General features: G+C 46.2%; 2 protein-coding genes across 2 annotated transcripts in view; one reads left to right on the forward strand and one right to left on the reverse strand.

Annotated features, from left to right (window-relative positions):
- Positions 1 to 510: 510 nt before the first annotated feature.
- naglu (N-acetylglucosaminidase, alpha) lies at positions 511 to 6,837 on the reverse strand. Its single transcript, XM_030340496.1, has 6 exons — positions 6,328 to 6,837; positions 4,834 to 4,981; positions 4,317 to 4,463; positions 4,085 to 4,170; positions 3,324 to 3,580; positions 511 to 2,956 (listed from the first exon to the last, which is right to left on the reverse strand). Exons 1-6 carry the CDS (start codon positions 6,747 to 6,749, stop codon positions 1,752 to 1,754), a joined length of 2,265 nt encoding a protein of 754 aa, XP_030196356.1. The 5' UTR covers positions 6,750 to 6,837; the 3' UTR covers positions 511 to 1,751.
- Positions 6,838 to 6,978: 141 nt separating this feature from the next.
- Positions 6,979 to 15,239, forward strand: part of LOC115531590 (caskin-2) — a 39,638-nt gene continuing 31,377 nt past the window's right edge. The window contains 4 exon segments of the mRNA XM_075074169.1: positions 6,979 to 7,225; positions 7,352 to 7,601; positions 8,517 to 8,701; positions 9,349 to 9,449. Of these exon segments, the coding sequence (XP_074930270.1) occupies positions 9,351 to 9,449 (99 nt within the window). The 5' untranslated portion in view covers positions 6,979 to 7,225; positions 7,352 to 7,601; positions 8,517 to 8,701; positions 9,349 to 9,350.

The following is a 15,239-nucleotide window of genomic DNA, read 5'->3' on the forward strand; positions in this document are numbered from 1 at the left end:
TCCTTTCAATGTCTTTGACTCTAGACTCTAATAGAACTGGGCTAAAAAGGATAAGAAACTGCCAGTATACCATGGAAGAAACCAAAATAAATCATTTTTGCAACACCAAATAATTTCTTAATGTAAATGTGTTAAATTGTTAAACCCTAACCCTATAAAAAAAATCATCGTCATCTTGATGGTATTTAACCTTAACCTAATGCAAATCCATGTCTGTTTAGTAATGCCACACGCAGACATCCTTGGCTCTTCTTGTTGCAACAATGACGATGTCAGCAGATCCTGTGCCTTTTGGTTTCAAACCAGTTCTACCGGTATCTCAATTAATTCAGAAACTCAGAAGTAGGGTCCTGGCAGCTTTATGCAATGTTTTGGTAATCCACACATTTAGTTTTACAGGCCCCCACAGAAATAGTGTGAATGTTGAATTTTCTTTCTTCTTTTCAGTATGCCTTAATTATTGTCCTTAATGAAAAAGTATCTTCGGAAGATAATGTATCCCGATTTGGATCAGTTTAAGAAAAGGCACGCTTTAATTAATGCTCCTTCAAGGAGCCGACAGTATGAAAAGACATTACAAACAAGAACTGGTTCACAAGGAAATGATTGACACGGATTTACAAACTTCCTGAGGTGTCCCACAAACGGCTGTTCTTAAATGTGGGATTTCATCAAATAAAAGTCTTATTGTATGTTGTAATCTAAAGTATGAAAAAATTAAATAGCACAGATGAGTTTTGCTCAATGAAGGAATTAAAAAATAAATCTGCAATACCGACTTGTTTTTCAAAGCGAATGCATTTCAAGCAAAATAGAAAAGGCCAAGCGTCTCATAATTACATTTGACTGGTTGAACGGTTAAATGATTAAACACATTGGTGAGGTTGATGGGGTAAGAAGAGAGAGAAAAACGTTTTGAAATGTTGTTTGGAATGACTAGGAAGTGAAAACATACGAAAAATTTAGCAAATTAGGTGTGTTAAGACCCAAAATGGAAATATTCTCAGTTACTGGGTCACAGTGATTTTGTTTAATCATTGAGGTAGAATAACAAATTGCCGTAGCTGCGCTATGGGTTCAGAGAGGGACATTGACCTGGGTGTCCTCATCTCAACTGTTACGTGACATTTCATTAGCCTCATAGAATAATTGACTGAATCCTGTTCTAAGGTTCATCTTATCTAATTGCCAATGAGGCAATTAGATATCACAATTTGGCAAAAATATGACTCAGGCAATTATGCTATGAGGCTAACCATTTGTTAATCTAGGGTGAAACAAACCTTTATATCCCCTAAAAAACTAATCAATATTTTGCTCAATTTAAGATAAAAAAATGGACAACTATTTCTTTCAACAACAGCAGCTTGATGAAACATCCTGTAATGTGTTGTGACGTATAGTACAAGGAGTATTGCTAATGCTAACCATGGCAGATGGCCGTGACCAACTGTACTTCAAACAACTGGTTATTTCCCTAACTGAAGGCAGGGAAATATTAATATAAAATGGTACTTTTACAATACAGCGTCCTTGACGAACAACCCTTGTCTGTAGTAGTTAACGTTGGATTATGACAGCGTCTTATCATTGGAGACAACTACTATAAGTACTCATGTGTCCTACTTGGTATCAGCCAGTACCAAAAAAAAGTAAGGACTTTCAGTTAAAAAAATAAAAACACTTAAATCGTTTAATGAATTAGGAAGTGGGAGACATTCTTGGTGCTGTACATGTTGCGGTGTCCCCCGCTATAACCTCTTCATGGCCTGTGGATAGTACTTGAGGAAGATCCTGCGTGCGATCTCGTAAGTGTCTCCGGTGGGTTCCGAGGGATACTTCCTGCCGTTGTACACAAAGCCCTGCTCCACCTTAAACGCCTCCTGGTTGAAGGCCTCCTGCTTGAATGGCCGCCCGGTGTGCAGACAGTCCACCAGCGTGTTGACGAACAAGCCCCAGCGCTGGGCGTAGTAATCCTCCATCAGACCACCCCACTCCTTGCTGGCGTAATCCACGATCTCCCCGCTGGGCCCCCAAAGCGTGATCTGGTTGCGGGCGTTCATGTCATACAGCCGGGCCTCCTTCTCGCCCAGCGCCAGAGCCTGGGCCTGCTCCAGCCACGGCCCCAGCAGGAAGTTCCCGTCGCTGGACAGCAGGCGGTCGAGCTCGGGGAGGAGGTCGTGGACCAGCACTCCGCCCGCCGTCAGCAGCTCCGGGAGCTTCTGGTTGCGGAAGGACTCGGCGATCTCCAAGTAGTACGCCGAGGTCAGCACCTGCAGGGCCTCCCGCGTTATGTCCACCAGGTCATGCCGAAAGGTCCCCTTGGACATCAGTGGCGGCGCGGCCTCGACCAGCAGCTTCCAGGCGTCGAACAGGTCGGACCGGTTGTACCAGACCTCCGTGTTCATCCTCAGCGACGGCCGGCGGACCAGCGGGCTGTGGTTGTGGTTCCTGTAGTGGGGAACGGTGCAGTTGTACACGCTGAAGAACAGCAGCCGCCAGGCCGCGCCCAGGCTCTCGTGCGTGCTGCCGTAGCGCCGCATGGCGTACAGGGACACCCACTTGGACAGGTTGACCGGCTCCTTGCGCCAGGCCAGCTCGCTCATCAGCTCGTAGATGACCGGGTTCTGTTCGATGCCCTCGGGTGCGATGCCCAGGCCCACCAGGGAGGAGTTGGGGAAGGACAGAGCCTGGAAGGGCCCCGAGTTGATGCTCTCCACCTGGCCGAAGAAGCCGCTGTTCCCGCCGAAGTTGTGCAGCATGCACCAGATGAAGGGCTGCCCGTAGAAGGACTCTGTGTAGGAGAAGATGGGCTCCGTCTCGGCGAACAGGTCCAGCACGATCATGCGTCCGATGGGCACGCCGTGGAGAAGGGCCTTGATCTGGGGGGGCCTCCAGAAGGAGGCGCTGCTGAAGAACAGCCAGCCCTGCATCAACCAGATGGCCTGGGGATCAACTGTGGAGGGAAAACAGGATCTGAGCGAGGGAGGAAGACGTGGAACACAGAAGGAGGCAGACTGGAGGAACCGGAACCGCTCGTCTGTGCAAAGCATTCGTGCATCGGGTCAGGCCTCGATTGTTGGCACAATACCATTCACAACTTTTAAATGTATGTCAAATTTGTGGGTGCAGTTCATCAACCATTGTGTCAGGTTGTTTGAATTCCTATCGTATAACCAGTAATACGACACGCGATCGTAGTGTAATGATCGGATTTCAGTCAAACACCTGGCCCTACGCGTACGTGTAAAAGGATCAGTCGGCCAAACACACGATCACACCACTGTCTCCCACCAGCCCGACGCAACACCGATCCTTCTCACCCGCAGTCATGGAGGCAAAGACGGAGCGACTGACCGCCGACAGATACCCAGGGTCCGAGGAGGGCGGCGTCATCTCATTGAAGCTGTCCGTGTTGTAGACGTGGTCCGTCCCGAACTGCTTCACCACCTGGGACAGGTACATGGAGCCGATCTGGAGGAACAGGGGGTCACGTGGGTCTAGGATGTAGGCGCAGGAGAAGCTGCAGTTAAAGTGAGCCCAGGGTCCCAGCCGGGTCACGTTGGCGCTGGGATGCAACCTGAGAGAGGGAACGAGGACAACGGTTGGTCCCAGACGGTGGCTGAGGAGGTGGTGGTTTTTTAAATGAGAGACATCAAACGTGGAACTAACTGCAGAAACGTTCAGTGTTCCCTTGATTCACTTTTCAACCGTTTTCTGAGAAGCGTAAAGTACCAATAAGCCACTTGATTTTCTATCACGCCCTCATGCATAATAAATCATTTTAATTTGTCAAATTATATATATTGAGTAAAACCCTTATGAATTATGCACTGATACTAGCAGTCGGTGTCATTGAAGGTGTTTCATATACAGTACATTCCCTATAGTAGTTTCACGGTCTAGTCATTTGCAATGCGTTAAGATATAAATTCTCTTTGCCATTTGTGTGGTATGATTGCCTGCAGCCCCTGAATCTCTGCCCACTTTTCAGGATGAACATCCCAAGTCAGGTAACTCCTTGGTCATCCTTGCAACTCATTAAGCTTTTTAATGAGCACACTTTGAAATACTTTGGACTCACCTGAGAATTCCTTTTGGAATATTCCCTGAGAATGCTGGAAGGACCGGTATCATTCCGAAAGACCGCATTCGCTCCAATATTTTAAACTGAAAGAAAGTTAGTTTAATTATGAAATGCTTCAATAGAAATCTATAGCAAAATGGTATGAAAAATGTAATCACTTCAACAGTAGTGATTGAATATGTTGTGCTGAAATGTTTTCTTTGAAAGTATTTAACAGAAATGGTCATACCTGGAGGTTAAGTTTATTCACATGCCAAGACTGGGGTAACGGCCCTCCAAACTCAAACATGTTACCCATGCGGTTCCAGGCCAGGAACGCCGGGCCAGAGAAGAACTCTTCGATCTCTGTCTGGTTCAAACCAAGCGACCGGTACACCTGAAAATACAACAGGTCAACAAACTGGATGGTTTGAAATACAGTTAACATGTTGGAATAAACAAATCTACGAAACTGTTATTCATCAATAACAAACGAAAAACTGTTTAATTTGGTATCCTAGCATAGCATTATGCAGTCATTGTACACTTGATCCGTTCAGTACAAGAGAGTACAAGGCGTTGCATTGAGTTAGCTTCCTATCTCCTCCAGAAGACAACATGGAAGCAGTGTTAAAACGAGGCTGATTCAGTTAAAGATTAGACCACGCATGGCGTTAAACCCTTCAAGTAGCCCAACTGCTAGGAACTCCCTGTAGAGTGAAGGTAAGGTGTACATCAGTGAGAGCGAGGGGACACGGGGGGCCTACCTCCTGCCAGAGTGCCTCCTGGCCGGTGAAGGCCAGAGGGAGGTTGATCCCGTTCAGAGCCATCCAGTCGATCTCACGCTCCCAGCGGGGCCAGTCCCACCACACCGAGGAGTAGCTGACGGTGCACACGTTCTGGTAGTACCGGAACCTGGACGGTGGAGGAGGGGAGCGTTCAGAGATCAAGGAAAAACAAAACACTGCAATATAGATAGAAAAGGGTAAAACGGAGATTTGAGATCATGGAAATAATTTGACAAAAAAAAAGAAAAAAAAAAAGTCAGCACTACCAATTTAGGCACCTCTAGATAGACAGACATTGATGCATAAAGGCCTGGGTTAAAATAACAACTTTGTTCTCTCATGTTGATTCATATGTCACACTTGATGACACATGGAAATGACCGTTTTATAGAACATGGAATGGAGAACCATGAGGGGAATGCTTGAGCTTCGTCAGAACAGACAGCCTGACCCAAGCTGTGGGTATGGAGGGAACACAGTCCATGTTAAATAACCAAACATCTTGGCAGCAATGGATTGGTTTAACCATTCGATCACCGCACAGTGTTTGGAGTTTGATGGCTGCGGTGGAGAGATGCATAGTGCATGCCTAGTACAGACATATAGCGTGTTGTTAGCAGGCGGACGGGGCCATGATGACATAGCTGGAGTGAGGCGATGCGAGGCTAACGATACGGTCGAGGGGTCTTTTAAGTTGGGCCGGCGGCCACAACAACCCCGCTACGCTCAGTAAACAATGCGTGACAAGGCTTTGTTTGTGGGGTTGAACCCTCTTCTGTTGCTGCCTTGCAGAACACAACACGGGCTGACAGAAACTATCCTCCACAAGGGCTTCTTCCATGGGAACAAATCATATCACACTGAAGACACTTCCTCTAGCCCCATTGAAACAATTTGATCTACAATTTCGGTCCATTGAAGTAAAACTAAGATTTATATTTTCTCTCTAATCCCCCCAAAAAAGAGTTTTATACTTTTTGGATCACTATTAAAATAGCCAAATGAGATGGGATGTATCCAATTCACTTAGAAATGACCTAGTTAAGAGAATACTTTATTACCACTGTGGAAACACTGTGGATATGGGTGGGATCTGGGCTGATTGGAGGTTATTAACAAAACTCAAGAGAGAGTCAGGATGCTTCTATTAATTTTGCACCTAAACGGTGGAACATGTTACTACAGGAGATCAGGGAGGTCAGGCAAGGTCACTAAATATATTTGGGCGCCGGTTAAACATCTAGCATTTTATAAGACAAATTAATAGCTTTTATTTAGCATTTTATCTATGAAGATTTCTCTGCTGATATCATTGCATTAATTAATTATATTTGTTTTCATTCCACTGTTACTTTGGTTTGTGTGTCTTATAATTTTTTCTTTTAAGCTTTACTGTAGGCTACTGCACTTTGAGCTGCATTTGTTTGCATTACAGGTGCCATATAAATACAGTTTATTACTATATTATTATACCTGTGCTGGGTGTTTATCCGAAGGACCCCGGTGACTTGGGGCAAAGGACGAGGGAGGTCCAGCTGGTCTCCAGACCAGGACACATGGCAGTTGCAGAAGTATTTCAGGTAGTTATAAAGACCAGAAGCCACGGCCACCCCAGTACTCCCAGTGGCTACTATCTGATTGTTTCTGGTCGACCGGAGCTCACACACATCCAGACTGTCTTTGGACATGCTCCGGTTGACGGAAATGATAAACTCAGTGGATCTGTCCCCCAGCAGTCGCTTCAGAAGCTGGATCACTGCTCTGGCTTGGGTCTTCTCGCTCGCCTGTGGCTGCAGATGATCCAGAGTTGGGAATCTGCAGTGCGCTGTGAGGATAAAACACATGAAACTTAACCCAACACACAGCGCAACACTGCGCTCTTTTCTAGGATGCATTTTGAACCTCGTCCACCCGAGCGAGAGCCTGCGTCCGGATTAGAAGTTGTGTTCCATTTGCAGGCAATAAGGAAGAGTTGTTTCACTGAGGTGATTTAGGCCAATCACGGGACGTTGTACCAGCTCATGGAAGCTCAAGGCCAATCAGAATTGCGGATGTCACGTGATCCGGCGAACATGTGATGAAAGCTTGTTTTTCGAAAAGTGATATGAGGTTGTGCGTATTATTCCTATCACATGATCACTTATCCAAGTTAAAATATCAAACCTCATTTTTTGAGGGTTTGACCCTCCTTGTCTGGGTCTGACTTTGCAGGTCGGTTTCCGTTTGTCTCTGTGGCTGTGAAATTGAAGTGCCTTCTGTAATCTTTGATTTGACATGTGCCGAAGAGGAGCTGTTCACTAGCAAACCACCAGAGGGCGCCACACGCAGTTTATTGCACTTGCTTAGTCCAAGAGGATATTCAAACACGCACGTAAGGCATTGTATTCAAAACCAAGAAACAAAATACCTGAAATGAGCAAAACATAACATGCATACAATTAAACCAAAAACTAAATCAGTTTTGTTTTTTGTACCGTTTTGCAAACACTTTTTACAGAACGACCGAAAGGTGGAGTTCTTCAAATGAGCTGTCAAAACATTGGCGTTGCGGGTCTCACGGTGCGCCAGTCTGACAGTGTGCACATCCCCGCTCCTGCGACCGAGGCTCCCAGACGAGCAGATTCACTCCGGTCCGCTCCTCATCGCCTCCGCTCCGGTCGGGGACCAAGCCCGGGGATTGTCTTCAGTTCAGCTCGCCTGACGGTCCCGCGCCTGTGGTTTAGTCGTCGCCACATTACTACTAACAGGTGAGATGTTTGATGCATTCGTTTATTTTTTTCTTTAACTTGTATTAACTTTGGCCGGGTCACGTAGCCGGTGTGTTGTTTTGTCCCAAGATTAGATCCCGTCTGTCCTTTGTTTGGTAGACACGCAGGATGACGATAACAAACTCTTTAAAGATTAGGATTTATCCACCTTGAACGCCGACAACACACCACTAGAGTCCCTGTGACCCCGGTCCTGTTTTCTACGCCTCTGAATAAGGTTATATGTAATGTAATGTTATGTCATGTTTGGTTCAATGTTTGATTTAGCGTTATCAGAGGCGGTGTTAACAATGTTTTCTATTCGGTTTATGTTCAATTCGTTGTTAATACTGCGCCCTGTGTTGTGTGCAGGGTTTAGTAGTAGGCTGAGTTACCCAGAGTTACCCATTTGGTCATTAAATATATCTGGCTTAGAAGTGCATCATGTAGACCAACTTGGATATGACTTGGCAAAAACATGCATTGGTTTTTGACGATCTTTCCCATACGGATGCTCTTAACGCTACCCTAACACCAGCAACAACATAGTGGTTCATGACAACTACTCCTGCAGTCTAAATTATGGTTTGATCTTGATCAGCACCTTGTTTCTGCTGTAGGCTATCTGGTCCACTGGAGCGGTTTGTTCCGTCTTGTTATACTCTGTCTCAGTAGCAGATCCAGTTTGTCAAACACTCATTTATTTTTTCCCTGATTCCACCCTGTTTTACATAACATAGTCGGTTTAAATGGGGAACTGCCATTCACAGTACTTTCTCGAGGGAAATTCGGTTTGGAGAACTATTTTCATGCGTTATTTTTGAAATATAATTGAGTGTGCCTGAACAGAAATACTTTTGGATTTCCTATTTGAGATGAACCTCAGTGACAAAGTCTGTCCCCCCCCCCTTCAAGGTCTGGCTGGTGGAGACTGACTGAAATGGACCATTGTGGACTCCTGCTTAACTTAGAATAGATCCATAGCCTGGTCTCCATGTTGAGGCTTGTGAAGCTTCGTCCATGAGAGGCCTGGGGAGAGTCGACGAGTGAGGAGCTCACGAGCCAGTATCTCCCGTCTCACCCACACTCTCACCTGAGAGGTGAGCGCTGCTGGCTTTTTTTGGGCACAGCAACACAAAACATTACATGCATAGTTACATGCACACCATGCCCTCGCAAGCACGCACACACTCACTCACTCATGCACGCATAAGGATACACACTCACACACACAAACACATACACTTGCACGTGCATGCTTGCAAGCATGCAAACACTCACTCACTCACTCACTCACTCACTAACTCACTCACTCACTCACTCACTCACTTACTCATGCACACATAAGGATACATGCATCCACACTCACTCACTCACAAACACATGCATGCACGCACGTGGACACAGACATACACACACTCACTCACACATGCACGTGCATGCTTGCAAGCATGCAAACACTCACTCACTCACTCACTCACTCACTCACTCACTCACTCACTCACTCACTCACTCACTCACAAACACATGCATGCACGGACGTGGACACAGACATACCACACACGCAGTCACACATGCACGCACGAGGTCTCATGCACGCACACACTTTCATCTTGCGGGGTTGAGCAAAAACATCGGGATTAGGATTCACAGCTAAGGAGACGATGTGGAAGCACTCTTTTGATGTTGTAAACCAGTTGGTGTGGTTACTGTGGTAACGGCTGTCCCCGGTTGTGTGTCGGTGTAGCGATGGGCAAGGAGCAGGATCTGCTGGTGGCTGTGAAGACCGGGGATCTGCTTCTGACCCACAAGCTGCTCACCAAAGTCAAGTGCAGCCGGAACAAGTGAGTCAAAACCTCAGACTGACCGTTCAAACCATTGTTTTGCTTTTGCAGGTTTAAAAGATTGTCCCCTTTGGTTTGCCCAGTTGTGTTGTTAGGCGCCACATTGCACGGTGTGGCGTCATTTCGAACTCAGTTTCTTTTGCATCTACCCTCAGGTGGAGGTGATGTTATGGGACTGAAAAACAAACATTTGTGTGTGTGTGTGTGTGTGTGTGTGATGTGTGTGTGTGTGTGTGTGTGTGTGATGTGTGTGTGTGTGTTGTGTGTGTGTGTGTTGTGTGTGTGTGTGTGTGTGTGTGTGTGTGTGTGTCATCTTGGCTGGTGCCAAGAAGTGGAAAGGCCAATACAATATAATCACTGCAGTACCGTAGTCAATCTATTTGTCAAATATGTTTTCTTCGACTTTTTACTAGCTGCTTTTTAGGACTGATAATATTGGAATGGGAGTCAATCAGTTTTAGTGGAATAAGTGTCTTTGTTATTCCATCATAGCCCTGAGACCCAATGACCTTGTCAAAACAATCAAACTTCTTAAAGGACCTTATCTCATGGGATGATGAGGCTCGGGACGCCTAATGCTCTTCTCAGATCGCTAAATGAAGTCATTTAGAGAATTTATTATTTATAATTTTATAATCGTCCACACAGTTTGGAGGGTGTGTGTGTCGATATCAGCCATTATCAGGAGACAACGTGAACTCATAGTATCTTCAGTGGACGGAACACACACACACACACACACACACACACACACCACACACACACACACACACACACACACACACACACACACACACACACACACACACACACACAACACACAAAACCCCCCCCCCCCTCCCTCTGGACTGGGTGTCACCGAGGGGAGACCATTACAGGGTGGGTCTTCAAAGACCCCCGTGATTACAAGGTCCGTCGCGGCAGCGCATGCTCGCTTTCATCTTGAGTGGTCACTGCCCCACCTCGGCCCCTTGGCAACCGTCACGTTGACACAGCTTCACCCTTACAATACCTGCAGTTTGACTTCTCATTCCACCCATTGTGTGGGGAGATCCTACAGTATATGGCCGTTGTGTGTGACTGTGATAAGGAAGGGCGATACCCACCGAGAACCCATCGATTTAGTTTGTTTGCATTGTTTCCAATGAACGGCGTGTGTTGTCACATGGCTGCACTGAAATTATAACAAAATATTTAGATCTTTCTAGCAGACCCAAAAGATGTAACGGTCTGGACAGTACTGTCAGAATGACTTAATTTGACCCAAAAAGAGTATTGCAGCTCGTCAAAGGTGGCAGCTTCTTGCAAGCATCTTCCCTGCTTTATGAAGTGTGTGTGTGTGTGTGCGTGTGTGCGTTTGCGTGTCACCCCCATGACTCCACTATCTTGTCTAGTGCTGCGTTGGTCTCTAGTCTTCTGTCGTCTCCTTAACGACGTGCTGCCGCTGCCACTTAGCTGATAACTGGCTGACAGGGGCGACCAGCTTTAACCAGCCGTTCAGCCAGCCGTTCAGCCTGCAAAGGGGAGGAGTCAAGTTCCCCTGCTGCCCACACACACTGTAGGCACACACACACTAATCCCAACCCCTTTCTTTCCCTGGCAGATGGCTTATACGTCGTTTAGGTGTGTGTGTGTGTGTGTGTGTGTGTGTGTGTGTGTGTGTGTGTGTGTGTGTGTGTGTGTGTGTGTGTGTGTGTGTGTGTGTGTGTGTGTGTGTGTGTGTGTGTGTGTGTGTGTGTGGTAGGAGTGTCTCATTAACTATTACTGGTTTTAAATGCTGCTGGAGGCGGTGCCTACCTAGCGAGATGTGTAGGTAGCCGCTGGTCCTTATTTGAGCAGTGAAACGGTCTTTAGTATGACTGTTGTGTTAACAACTTCCTAAAAGTCAGATGCACCTGGCCCTTGTGGGATTTTTTTTTTCTGCCTCGCTTTACGTGAGCCACAAAAGTTATATTTTAGAATCATCGATAAGCTCAAAAGACTTCTACACATGTTTGCTGTTGGGCAACGTATTATGACCTGTGGTCGAATCGGAGCTGGGTCAGAACGCACCAGACTAGGAGCACAGTTCAGGTGTGCTCACTGCTCAGGTATGTGTGTGTGTGTGTGTGTGTGTGTGTGTGTGTGTGTGTGTGTGTGTGTGTGTGTGTGTGTGTGTGTGTGTGGTCCTCTGTAGGAAACATGAAGCCTTTTTGGTGTAACTTTGCATAATCTGGGAATGTCTGGAGTGAAGGTTTTCCGGTGTCTATCCACATGTGGGAAAGCACGTTGTCCTTGCACGTTGTGTTTCAGCACTTCTAAAATATTTACTTAGTTACTATCACCCCTGCACGGTTGTCACGATGTACACACTGTCATCCTCCCTTCTGAATCTGAGTGTGTCGAAATCAGTGTGAGGCAAGGTGTGAACTTCAAGCAGGTCACATCACGCAGATCTCTCTCTCTCTCTCTCTGTCTCACCTGCACTGACTGCCAAACCATACAGATCACCTGCACTGACTCACATACAGATGCATCACAAGACAATGCAGGGATGCACACAGGTGTTGGGCGAGGGGCTAGAGAGGGAGGGGCTAGAGGTGTTTACTCTGTATCGACTTCAGCAGCCACATAGCGATCACGGAAGGATTTAAATGGTATGTAAAGTGTGGAGGCCTCAGGGCGCGACCTGTTATGTCATTACAGACCTCCAGGTGGGCGTCTACTGTTTATGTCATGCGTGATTATGTGCTACACACACACACACACACACACACACACACACACACACACACACACACACACACACACACACACACACACACACACACACACACACACACACACACACACACACACACACACACACACACACACACACAGGTGTATCTCATGCACATGTGTACACAAATGGATGTTGTTTGGATGGGCGTAGTCGAGGGTTTCTGCTGCTCTGCTGCCTCGTCAGTATTGTGAATGTGTTTTGAATGGTGAACAGCAGGGGATTCACCCTTTTGCATGTCGTAAACAAAGCACTGTGTGTGTTTGAAGGGATGACTCTGCTCAACTGGACCTTGAGGGGTTGGAGACGTACTATTCGACATTTGGTTTTGTGTTAAACCGCTGGTCTGTGAAACTCCACAGACCAAATTGATTTAGGAAGTAAATCCTGGACTGTTGTGGGTGGAAGGGCTTCAGACTCCCTCCCCTATGTTGCATAATGGCTGCATAATGTTAACAAGGTGCAGGTTTCTGGGGAACTTGGGGAGGTTTTCCTTCATGAGTTGACTAATACGGGGTGATGCGTGAGCTGATGTTTTAGAGTGTGTGTGTGTGTGTGTGTGTGTGTGTGTGTGTACACGCCCCCGTGCATGGGTGTGTCCCTGTCCTAATATTGATTCAATATAAAGATCACTCGGGATTACATGGAAGAGACATTTGAGAAAGATTCATGAGTCGTGTGATGTATGCTTAGTTATGAGGTATGAAGTAGTTATGGTTGTTAAGTGGGGTATTCTGCAACCGCAAATCTGTCTTTCTGTCTGTCGCTGTCCGTCTAACTGTCTGACGGTGTGTCCATCTGTCTGTCGGTTAGTATATCTATCCGTCGAGAGGAGACTGGTAACATGAAGTGTTAAAAGATTTACCGAAGACTGAATTAGAGAAACCCCCAACACACGGCGCCAAACCAAATGATTTCTTTCTCTACTCGCAAGCGATACCTCTTCTCCCTTTCACACACACGCAAATACACACCAACAAACGCACACACTAAGTAAACAAGTCTTTCAGCCCACGACCCCTTTAAGTGCCTGGTTCAGAGGGTTCAAACGTTTCTCTGACCTCCACCACATCAGAGCATTTCTATTCTTTTACTATTGCCTCCAGTCATGAAAGCTGTAAGTATGGTAGATGCAAACTATATTCATTGCATTGTATAGTGATATTAGTTTCACTATATTAATGCTGATGTAGCCGAAGCTAAATGCTGGTATTGAGGATCTCTTACTCACATTTCCACTCTATTCCCCATCACCCCATATTCGTCTCAGTCTTTTTACAGATAAATTAGATTCAGGAATGAAAAAAACATCCAGGGTGTCGGGCTATAATAAGCTTAACACTTACGTTTTTCTCTCTCTCTCTGGCTCTTCTTTCTCACATTGTGCGATAGACTTGACATGCCAGTCTGAGAGTTCTGTTTAACGCCCCCCAGCCTATGCAAGACACGTGATGTACAGAGAGAAACATCCCTTTTTATTGTGCACAGAAAGGCACCTGTTTATTCATGTGGAAAAGCACCAAACCTCCTTCTTTACACCTGTTATAGTTCATAATGCATTATCCATAATGCATTATCCATTCTGTGAAATAAGAAATACTAATATGTCTCCTGGGGAAATGGGGAGATAAGACTCCATCATTTCAGTAGTTTTTGTGTCTATTATTTACTTGGATAATAGTTCCTCTTCTTTGGTTTTGCATTTTACGAAGAGGAAGTAGGGAGGAAAGAAAGCCCAGAGAGCTGTCTTGTTATTATTTAGCCACTTGATACCGCAACGCTGAAAAGTAAATGCAACAGCACATTCCCTTTATGAGCAGTACTCTTAGGGTTCAAGGGGCCTTAGGTAACATTTTATGAGCTTACATTTCCATGTATTTGTTTAAAATGACCTAGCCGTCCATCAGCTATTAGTGTGGGAAATGCTCTGTGAGAATATCTGTTCTTTTGGACTGCCCCTGCCTCTCTATGAGACAATTAGGATTTCAGAGCACTCCCACTTCTTTCCTGACCAATCAGGACATCCCGGTTCCCTGATTGGTTCTGGGAATCCATCCTGCCTGTCAATCACATATCATAGCCAAGTTCCACCCCGGGTGTGTGAAAGCAACACTTCTCAATGGCAGGGAAACCCAAGGAGGTAGCAGAAAGGGAGGGGGCGTGTTTGTTGGGGTTACTTCATTGCAAAACCTTGCTCGCTCTCGCTCTCAATCTCTCTCTTCCTCTAAACAACTCTCAAATCGTATCTAGACCGGTCTTGAGCTGTAAACATGGAACGGCACCAGCTTCTCCGGAGCCTCTGTGGTTGGAGAGGAGGGGGGGGGGGGGGGGTGTGGTGCTCACCACTTAGATGGAGTTAAGTGATCTCCCTTGATGCGGCCCTCCACTGGTTATGAAAGGGACAGAAAGAGGATACCTCGGAATTAGCCGTACAAAGCGACTCCGTCCGCGCTGACCCTCTCGCTCTCTCTCTCACTCTCTCTCACTCTGTCTCCGTCTCTGTCTCTCTCTCTGTCTCTCTCTCGCTCTCTCTGTCTCTGTCTCTGTCTCTCTCTCTGTCTCTCTCTGTCTCTCTCTCTGACTCTCTCTGTCTCTGTCTCTCTCTCTGTCTCTGTCTCTGTCTCGCTCTCTCTGTCTCTGTCTCTGTCTCTGTCTCTGTCTCTTTCTCGCTCTCTCCTCCACCCGGAGCCACTGGGGATGTCACCATGCCTCTCAGCCCCTCTGGTCATGTATTGCTGTTAAATGTCAATGGAAATTACTTGAAAATACTAGCCAGTATTAAAAACACTTGAGGGAAACAGTGTCTATCTAAATACACTCATAATATGAACACAATGCCAAGCCATGAGCCCAAATGACACATGGCTCTTCAGAGACCTGTACACGCCCCTTTCCAGGTCGTACATGCATACATACGCACATGAATAAGCGGCTCAGCAAAGCTTCGCCCTTCTCTATGGAGGTCCGTTTGCTTTGGTTTTAACGACAGCCAGACACGTGAAGAACCCAAAACACAGTATTTATCACTTACAT

Source organism: Gadus morhua, chromosome 18 (assembly GCF_902167405.1).
Source record: "Gadus morhua chromosome 18, gadMor3.0, whole genome shotgun sequence".
NCBI classification, from domain to species: domain Eukaryota; kingdom Metazoa; phylum Chordata; class Actinopteri; order Gadiformes; family Gadidae; genus Gadus; species Gadus morhua.

Coding starts and splice junctions, on each gene's coding strand:
- naglu (XM_030340496.1), bottom strand. CDS start 6,749: ATGCATCCTAGAAAAGAGCGCAGTGTTGCGCTGTGTGTTGGGTTAAGT. Junction 4,464..4,833: donor AGGAGGCACTCTGGCAGGAG/GTAGGCCCCCCG, acceptor TTGTATTTTCAG/GTGTACCGGTCGCTTGGTTT. Junction 2,957..3,323: donor CTTTGCCTCCATGACTGCGG/GTGAGAAGGATC, acceptor TTCCCTCCACAG/TTGATCCCCAGGCCATCTGG.